The following is a 9,361-nucleotide window of genomic DNA, read 5'->3' as shown; positions in this document are numbered from 1 at the left end:
CTCTTATTCCTAGGTCCTTCCCCACTTATGCCTGACTCTCTTCAAGCGCTGGGCTGCTGTGCACGTGGAATATACACATAGCAATTTGGGGCTCTGAGAACCTGGATCACTTTGCATTTCTTTGGAAGCAGCACAGTTTATGCAGTAGTTTATGTTTCACACTTCTCCCCATCAGCCAAGGTGAGTTTGCACCAATCCACCAGCATGTGAACTGTGATGGTCAAAGCATAGAAAAAGTTGTAGTAATTTCCAGAAGATCAACTGAGCAAACAGCTCTAGGGCAGTAATGTGTTAAAACCCCGTAACTGCTTCCTCATGTGGACATGAATTGGAGACCTCAGTTACATTAGCACAAGCATTTTTAAACCAGACCAAATTGTGCTCAGATTGATTTAGTTTATTTTGATTTATTACTGAATAAAAGTAACCTGGCATAAATATGGTATAATTGAACTTAGCAACAACAATAAAGATGAGCATCCTGAGCATAATGCTGGCTTAAATAATTTTTTTAATCACAGAGGAGGTATAAATACATCTCTCTATGGATTTACTGTGACACCCCCCATTCTCTTGCTCTCACACACACACTCGCTCAAATGCATTGCAACCTCCCCTGCTGCACTAAGTAGGGATAGAACTCATTTTAGAAACTGGAAAACTGAGATATAAAATGGATAAAGAGCTTCTGAGGATGTCTTTGGAGGAGGCAAATCTGAAATCCTGTTTACTTGACTAGCAACACAAAGAAGTTGGCTGTGAATGGTACTCACAGCAAAGAATAGTTAATTCCTCATCCTGAGGACATTCTGTTTTGAAATAAGTCACTGGTGTTGCAATTATTATTGCATCCAGTGGCACCAGTTAAAAGTCACTATAGAGAAGCATATAGGAAACTATTCTGGAAAACTTAATCTCCATTAACCACTAAATTACCCCATGCAAACAGATCTGCATTAACATCTCTCCACCCCTTCCTGGAAAAATCTTAAAAGAAATGGATTCAAATTTTATCTCTTTCTCATTAAGATTTCTGTGTTTTGTCACTCCAGGTTTACCATAGAAATAATCTGAAACTGCACCATGTAAATTAACTGGACTTGACTACAATAAATCTAGGATAAAGGTATGTATAAGTAAAAAAGAAGCCATATCAAATGTCTCACTTTTGCAGGCATTGGGAATAGCAGCAACACTCCAGTCCTGAACATCACCTAACTTCGTCTCTTCCGCTGTATTCTTTCCTATGAAATAATTCTTTCTATTAACATCGAGAGAGAGAGAGACAAGTTACTATCTTTCTAATGTTCCTGAAGAGTATGCTTTCTTAGTCTCATGTTTGATATGAGAAAGCACTGATTTATAAATGCTTTCATAAAGTGTTTATGCTAATCTTATGCCTTTTATTGACTTTAATATTCATCTCTTCTTATAGCAAAAAATATTAGAAATTAAAAAATGTGTGGTTTAAAAAATATTCTTAAAATACCTACAATCAGATTCCTCTGCTAATTATTAAAATTCACCCCCCAACTAGAGTGTCTCAAAACTTTAATTTAAAATATTTTCACTTACCAATTTTTGTTGAAATAAATTAACTCTGCAGCTCTTTGGTATAGGAAGGAACCATCAAAATGTAACCCAATACGCTGTTTTTTGACAGACTAACAGTAGCACCAAGTGTGATCTTCCACTCTTCCATTCAAAAAAGTGTTAATGCAAAAGCCTAAATATTGTCATTACACTTAAACACTAACATTATTAACCTCTCCACAGCCGATGTTCAGTCTTTCTAAGGATAACGAATGCACTTGCATCTATTCTACATGTTCTAGAAGAAGGCTGTAGGTTTTTTAACTGTGCAAATAGTTGCTAATGATTTTGCACATGCAACAACTCAGCATTTCACTTACAGCCCTGTCTCGCAAAGTGCTGGAGCAAAGGATCCAGTGCAGATGCATCTTCCACAGAGCCAACATGTCTCGTACATAACTGTTGGTAACTTCACCTGCTCTCCCTGAGAATGTTAATGGCTCGATTCTGATCCCTCCCACACAAGTGGGAGTATGAAATCCCACATGGGCATTGCTCAAAAGGCATTTAGATTTAATGCACGCGGGATGTATGTCTATGTCCAGAACAAATTGAAAATTTAAAAATGAAGTTTGGTACAAATAAAACATACCTCCATTAATTCTAAAGGGAACATGTTTCTGCATTTGTTCTTGAGGCAATTTTCTTGAGTCCAAGCAAAGGATGTAACAGTGCTCTTTGGAAAAAAAGTTGTCTCTCAGGCAATGTCTCTCTCTATGCTGTTGGTTCTCTGATGGAAAATGCACTTGTGTTAGGGGAAGAGGCTGTATCTGTACTTGTACTTACTATGTACAAGGCTGGGTTCAATGCTTTCGGCTTGCAATGGGTCTCTCCCCCATCCAGTGGTGTGTGCCTGTTTACAACCCTTTCCGCAAGCCCTGCCCACAACTTACGAACTTCAGGATAAAGTTCAGCCCCAGGAAGCTGAAAACTGCATGGAGAATTTTGCCTGGGCATCTCAAAATCAATAGCTCAGGAAAAGCATCCACAAGCCAAACCACTGAGATGAGCTTTCAGAGAGAACAAGGTAGTTTATACAGAGGCATCTCTCCGTGACTCCTCTGGAACTTGCTCACAAGCTCTCCTTAGGCCCTGACTTATGGCAAATGAGGAGGACAACTTGAACTTAAATACTGCAAACCTTTGAAGAACAGTGTTTCTCCCCTTTCATTGCAGAGAATCCACTTGCAGAGAACTCAGATGAAGAGAACTACTTATGATGATGCGGCTGTGATTCAACTCTGAAGATAGCAAATACAATTCCAGTGCTGGCAGCAGCTCACCTGCCCAGGAGCCTTCACTTTTGTCAGACTCGCACTGCACGCCGGTCTTGGAAGGCTGAGGGAGCCCTGTTTCAGGGAACAGGATCATCATGCTTCCCTTCCCAGAGCTGTCCTGGCACAGCCTGTTCTGGAGAGCACTGGGGAGCAGTTTGACCCCCAGCTGAGATGGAATGGGATCTGCTGCTGCCCCCCCTGCATATCTCCATCTACTGTACCAACACCACTGGTCTTGGCACCTTCTCTCAGACCTCTGGGTTATGGGGCTGCTTCTCCTCACAGAGCTAGTAACAGGCACACTCCTACCTGAAGGGCAGCAGCACAAACAGGAGAAAGCAATGCAACAGGTTTGCCAGATTTCACCAGAAATGTTATGGAAGAAGCTGAGCGGAGGCTATTTAAACACATTGGGTTCTCATTTACAAAGTCATTACCCCAAATTCCGGCACGCCTGTTCCCGAGCAGAGAGGAGCATATGCGGTGCCAGGGACTTACCACACGGACAAGGGGCAAGACGGCCCCAAGGGCTGGGCTGAGCAGAGGGCAGCGTGCGTGACCCCGGGGTATCTCCCGGGGCTGAGGACCTGCAGCACCTGCTCCCGGCACTCGCTCCTCCTTCCCCGGGTGGCCAGGAGCCAGGCACCCTGCACCACAGAAGGAGAGTCGGTGTGTTTCGCAGAACACTGGTTTTTCTCTTGAAAGAGCTGGGAGAAGGCCCTGACGGAGCCTGGGTGTGCTTCCCGGCGGAGAACAAGGCGGGTGCCGCGGCTGGGGCACCCACGCTGCCCGGCCGGCGGGGAGCGTGGAAAGCAGCGGGGAAAGGAAAGCGGCTCCCAGCGCAAGCATTCGGGGCGCAAAGTCTCCCCGAAGCAGCTGCTTGTAAGGGGCGAGCAGAGCGGGCCCCTTCACCCAAAACCAAACCAAACACCAAAAGCACCCTCCCGTTCCCTTTCCTTCTGCACCAAGACAAACAGCGAAAAGGTTAGGCGAAGCAAACCGAAAGGCAGAGGCTCGGGGGTCGGGGGGGGCTGCGAAATGCCCCTCCCGGCTGCGCGGGCGCTCCGGCTGCGCAGCGGCCGCCCGGCGCGGCGAGCTCCCAGCCCGGCCCGCGGCCCCGCCGCTCGAAGGCAGCAGGAGCCGAGGGCACGCGTGGGGGGTCGGCCGGGAACACGGCTTGTGCCGCCGGGCAGGGGGAGGGAGAAGCGGTCCCCGCTCGGCCGGCGGCCCCGGGGCTCCGCGGGGGCTGCAGCTCAGGGCTGTTCCGCAGCGCCCACAGAAATACAGCCAGGAATAACGCAGACCCCTAAAAAAAAAAAAAAAAAAAAAAAAAGAAAAAGAAAAGGAAAGTTGTCCAGACTAAAAACACACTCGTCAAACGTACTGAAAAAATTGAGTTATTTATTTCCTCTGGGGACTCCTGTAACCATTCATTTTTAATAGAGTCTAATTAAGAGTTCCCCAACGGGTTTTACTTCTGTAAATATTTCCGATGAGCTCGGGTTTCTAGGCAAATCCTCCAGAGGAAAAGAAAAAAAAATTAAAAAAAAAAAACAAAAACACCCAAACCAAACAAACCAAAACAAAAAACACAACCCGGAGGCGCATACGTGTAACCCCCTTCCCTCCCCGCCGGCCGAGAGAAATGAGCCGGGCGGAGAGGCAACAAGTGGCCGGCGGCTCGGAGAGCAGCAGCTTCGGGAGCACAGCGACGCTTTCCCGGCCCGGGTCCTGCTTTTCTTTAGAAGAAAATCAACTCGAAGGAGCACTCCCCCCAACTAAAATACACCACGGCGCGGCAGCCGCGACAGCCTGGCCGAAAAGCGATGGGAGCTCCAGGGCTCCTCGGCCGGGCGGCGGGACCGCGGCTGCTGCGGGGAGCCCCGGGAGGCAGCCCCGGGAGGCAGCCCCGGGAGGCAGCCCCGGGAGGCAGCCCCGGGAGGCAGCCCCGGGAGGCAGCCCCGGGAGGCAGCCCCCTGCCCCCGCCGCCGCGGAGGGACCGGCTGCGCGCCCGACCCCGCACAAACCGCCCGGAGACTGCCGACTTGCCCCATATAAAATTTATTGATCTCTCTTCGTTTGGAAGAAGGAAGCAAACGAGGACTAGGGACAGGGAAGGAGTGTTTCGATGACTTTTTTTTTTTTTTTTTGTTGGAAGAAATCCGGTAAACAAAACTAAAACGTTTCTTCATCCGATATGTCAAAACATGGTTCACAGTAAAGTTCACAAACCAGTTTACATAAGTTCACAGCTTAAGAAAAACCAAGACACACAACTTACTATAAATAAAAGAAATGCGTTTGCGACCCGCACAGCTCTCTCCCACCTCCCCTTTTTTTTTTAAGGAACAAAACACTAAAGTTAAAAAGTCGTGAAAGCTACAGATGTGGATAGAAACCAAGCGAGGCTCGGTAAGGTGGGAAGAACAAAACACTTAAGAAACCACAACGATAATGTGAACAACTGAGTTTAAAAACAAAAGCCCGCCGGTTTGGGGTGTTTTTTTTTTTTTTTTTTATGTCATTGCAACGCTAGAAATCAAACTGGAAGATGCAAGATCTTTTAAAAACTTTTTAAGCGAATAAAACAGTGCCCAATCTAGCAGAAACCAGGAAAGAAGTTGCGTGGTTTCAAAACTTCACAGCGCTTCTAGAAGGCAGGAGTTGTGATCTATTAAAATAACAGCTTGCTCGAATATTTTTTTTTTTTGTACAAAAAAAAAAAAAAGACACAACTAACGGATTTCCTTTTTAAAATTTCTCCAAAGTTAGTATTAAGTCTGCTAAGCCGAGCAACACTGCCGTACGTCCCGGTGTAGTCAGGGAGCGGTGGTGGGGTTAGGGATTAAGACGGGGAGCCGTCCGGAGCAGCCAAGTTTATATGTGAGTTAGTGGTACGGTACCATTCACGCCAGTCCCGGCACTCTGGTAGTGCTGGTGCACGCTGTGTAACCTGCTGCCCTGCAGGGCCGAAGGGTCTGTGGCATCCCCCCCCGGGGGCAGGTACATGCTGATCATATCCCGCAGGTCTCCCAGGCAGGCCCTCTGCGAGTGGGAAGTGATGGCAGGAGGCGGCGAGCTGGGCTCGGATTTCACCACGGAGCCCATGGAGCCCAGGCTCATGGCCGTGGAGGGCTGCTGGCCGTAGGCGGCGGGCGACATGCTGTAGGTGGAGGCGGCGTTCATGTAGGTCTGGGCCGTGGACATCATGGGGCTGTACTGCAGGCCCGTCATGTCGTAGCGGTGCATCTGCTGCAGCTGGGGGCTGTTCATGCCCGGGTGCTGGCTGTAGCCCAGCTGGTCTTGCATCAGCGAGTAAGCCCCGTTGGTCCAGCCGTTCATGTGGGCATAAGTGTCAATCCGCTGCCCCACCCCGACGGGGCTGCTCACCGCGTTGCCCCCGCCCGGGGCCAGCAGATTGCCGGGCAGCGAGTACTTGTCCTTCTTCAGCAAGGTCTTAGTCTTCCTTCGGGGCCGGTATTTGTAATCCGGATACTCCTTCATGTGCACGGCCCGCAGCCGCTTGGCCTCGTCGATGAAGGGCCGCTTCTCGGCGTCGCTCAGCAGCTTCCAGTCGGCCCCCAGGCGCTTGCTGATCTCCGAGTTGTGCATCTTGGGGTTCTCCTGGGCCATCTTCCGCCGCTGGCCCCGCGACCACACCATGAAGGCGTTCATGGGGCGCTTCACCCGGTCCTGGTCCGAGCCGGCTCCCGCTCCGGTGCTGGCCCCGCCGCCTCCGCCGCCTTTGCCGTTGCTCCCCGGGGCGGAGTTGGCCCCGGCGCTGCCCGGCGTGGGCTGCGGCGTCTTGATCTCAGTCTCCAGCATGCTGTACATGGCCGGAGCCGGCAAGAGGTGCGCCAGGGTGGCGGGCAGGCGGGCACCAGAGGAGAGGAAGTTTTTTTAAAAAAAAAAAAGAGAGAGAGAGAGAGAGAGAGAAAGAGAGAGAAAAGGGGAAAGAACCTGCCTGGGCGGCTGCTGCAGGAGGAGGAAGTTTTGCTGCCTGGCGGGCGGAGGCGCCGCTCCCCGAGGTGGAGGTGCTGCTGGTGCGGCCGCGCCTGCGGAACGGTGCGGAGCGCTTCCCGCGGGCAGCGCCAAGCGATGCGCACACCAGTCCCGGGGGTATTTGATTGACGGGCTATAAATGAGCGGGCGGCAGCCAATCAGCGAGCGGTTCCCGACAGCCCCGACGCCGGTAACTGGCCGGCTGGGGGGCGGGGGGAGCCAAAAGTTGGCATTTTGGGGCTGCTGATGCCGGACACCACCCCCCCCCCCCCCCCCCCCCCTTCCCCGCGGCGTCCTTGGGCGCCGCTACCCTGCAGCCCCCCGGCCCTGCACCTGGCCCCGGCCCCGGGCCGGCCGCCCCAGCGGCGGGACGGGCAGAGCCCGGTGCAGAGCCCGGCGGGGCTCCCGCGGCTGCCGGCCGCGCCGCGGGGGAAGGGGCGGGCCGGGGCTGCCCCCCGGGCGCCCGTGGAGGAGAAGCGGGGCGAGGCGCGGCGCTGCAAGGGGGAGCCGTGCGTTCGCCGGGCACAAAGAGATTTGGAGCTCCCGGGTGGATGCACAGCCCTGTGCCAAGCCCGGAGAAGCTGCCTGAAGGTGGAGCGAGCCCGCTCTGCACGGACACCTCCTCCGGAGCGGATGAAGGCGGGGGCACGGACTAAACTCCTCTACTTCCGAAGCCTTTCCTGGGGGAGAGCCCGCACCGCCCTGCCGGGACCGGGCACGGCCGCCGGGCACTCGGTGCCGGTGGGGACGGGCTGGCTGCGGGCAGGGCGCTCCCGGCCGTCCCCACCTACGCCCACCCCATTGCCACTTGAGGCTTTCCTCTCGGCTGCCCCAAGGGGAGGGGGGGTGGGGGTGGGTGGGACGGCGCTTGTAAACCCCCAAGTATCATGGCAACAGCGAAGTTCCTTCCGTGTGAAAGAAAACTTTGGCGGAGGGTGTTGTAAGTGGAGCGAGGCTCACTGGAGCTGTCAATCACGGGCTTCCCTTTCCGTCCCTTCCCTCCCCTTCCCCTTCCATCTTTCCTCCCTCCCGCCCTTCCTTCCTTCCTTCCCCCGAGGCGCGGACACCCGCACCTGCACGGGCAGGGCTGGCAGCTCCGTGAAAGCACCGCGGGCGCGGAGCTGCCCATCCCGCCTCGCCCTGCCGCTGCGGGGCCGGGGACGGAAGGGGTGCGCTGCCCTGGCCCTGCTCTTCCCCGTCCTCCCCCTGCGCCCCGCTCCAGCTCCGTCTGGGGAAGCCGGCCGGGCCCCCCAGCCGGGGAGCGCTGGGGCAAACCGAGCCTGGAGTCCGCTCGGGGCCGCGCCGGGAGAGCCCCGGTGCCGGAGGAGGCGGGCAGCACCGCCGGTTCTGCCGCCGCAGCTCTGCGCAAACCGCCCCGGGGCCGTGTGAGGCGCAGGGGAGGGTCGGGGGGCTTGTGGTAGGGACGTGCCTGGGCACCACGTCCCGTAGTGGGGGGCCCGGCGCGGGGGGCGGCTGTGGCCGCAGCTCCCCCTCCCTGGCAGCCGTCGGTGTTGCCCCAAAGAGAAGACCGCGAGGATAACGACGGCGACGGGCCCAGGGGAAGAGGAGACCCCCAGGGCAGGGCTCCAGGCCGGGCCCGGCGGCGCAGCCCAAGCCGGTGCCGCCAGCCCCGAGCCCGCTGCGCTGCGGACGCCGGGGAGGGGGCTCCGGGCCGGGCCGGGGAGGCCTCAGCCGGGCGGGGGACGGGACCGCTCCGCCCGGCACCGCGCAGCCCGCTCAGGCTCCCCGCGTCGGGGAAGCAGAACGAGCCGGCTGGAAACGGCACCGGTGGTCCTTGGAAACAGCACGGTGTCGTGGTGGGATCTTTAAGTGGATCTGGGCACTACTGAGATTTATCAGTTTAAGGTGTCACTCGTTTTTTACGGATTTCTTCTCTGACACAGTCATCTGTTGAACAAAGTCGAAGGGGAAATAAATCCCACTTGTGACGAGCTATAGAGCGGTCATTGCTTTGCTGTTGCTTGGTTTGCTGCTGGTGTGTTCTTGGGTGAAGTAAAAATTTTGCAGCCTGAGAGGACAGGGCGACAGCGGGAGGTGTTGTTTCAGGCAGCATCACACTAGGAAGCACACTTCGGGCGTAGTTCGCTTGTAACTTTTGCAACGTATTGGAAAAGCTTCAGACAGCTGTAATTAACTTCAAACCCCTCCAAATATTTTGATGTCTCTAGTCGAGGTTTAAGATGTGCCAGGCTGGGCTGGAAAGCAGACTGATATATATCCTGACAATCCTTTGAAATGACTTTATATAAACATTTGTTGGAGGGACTGAACACGCTCGCATGCAATGAAAAACGCGGCGGTGTACGGAATTAGAGGACATGCTGAAAGCTCTGTGAACGATGTTTCCTTCGGTGTTTAAATAAATATTACAACGTTAAGTTTCAGACTCTTACTTTGTCTTTCAATTTGTCTTTGCACTGCCTGAGACTCCAACTATATATTTTTTTTTCCCAAAGGCCAGGCTATTT

At 53.9% G+C, this 9,361-nt stretch overlaps 1 protein-coding gene across 3 annotated transcripts; it reads right to left on the bottom strand.

Moving 5' to 3' along the window:
- Window positions 1-5,747: 5,747 nt before the first annotated feature.
- On the bottom strand, window positions 5,748-6,704 carry LOC104027791 (transcription factor SOX-3-like). 3 transcript variants are annotated; one of them, XM_075720707.1, is made up of 2 exons: window positions 6,614-6,704; window positions 5,748-6,577 (listed from the first exon to the last, which is right to left on the bottom strand). In XM_075720707.1, exons 1-2 carry the CDS (start codon window positions 6,702-6,704, stop codon window positions 5,748-5,750), a joined length of 921 nt encoding a protein of 306 aa, XP_075576822.1. The 3 variants fall into 3 exon arrangements, with proteins under 3 accessions (XP_075576822.1, XP_075576823.1, XP_009476904.2); XM_075720708.1 differs by having other exon boundaries at window positions 5,748-6,613; window positions 6,653-6,704; XM_009478629.2 differs by having other exon boundaries at window positions 5,748-6,704.
- Window positions 6,705-9,361: the final 2,657 nt, after the last annotated feature.

This window comes from Pelecanus crispus, chromosome 13 (genome assembly GCF_030463565.1).
Source record: "Pelecanus crispus isolate bPelCri1 chromosome 13, bPelCri1.pri, whole genome shotgun sequence".
NCBI lineage: Eukaryota > Metazoa > Chordata > Aves > Pelecaniformes > Pelecanidae > Pelecanus > Pelecanus crispus.
The sequence above is the reverse complement of the archived record's forward strand: the minus strand, read 5'-3'. Positions and strand labels throughout refer to the sequence as shown.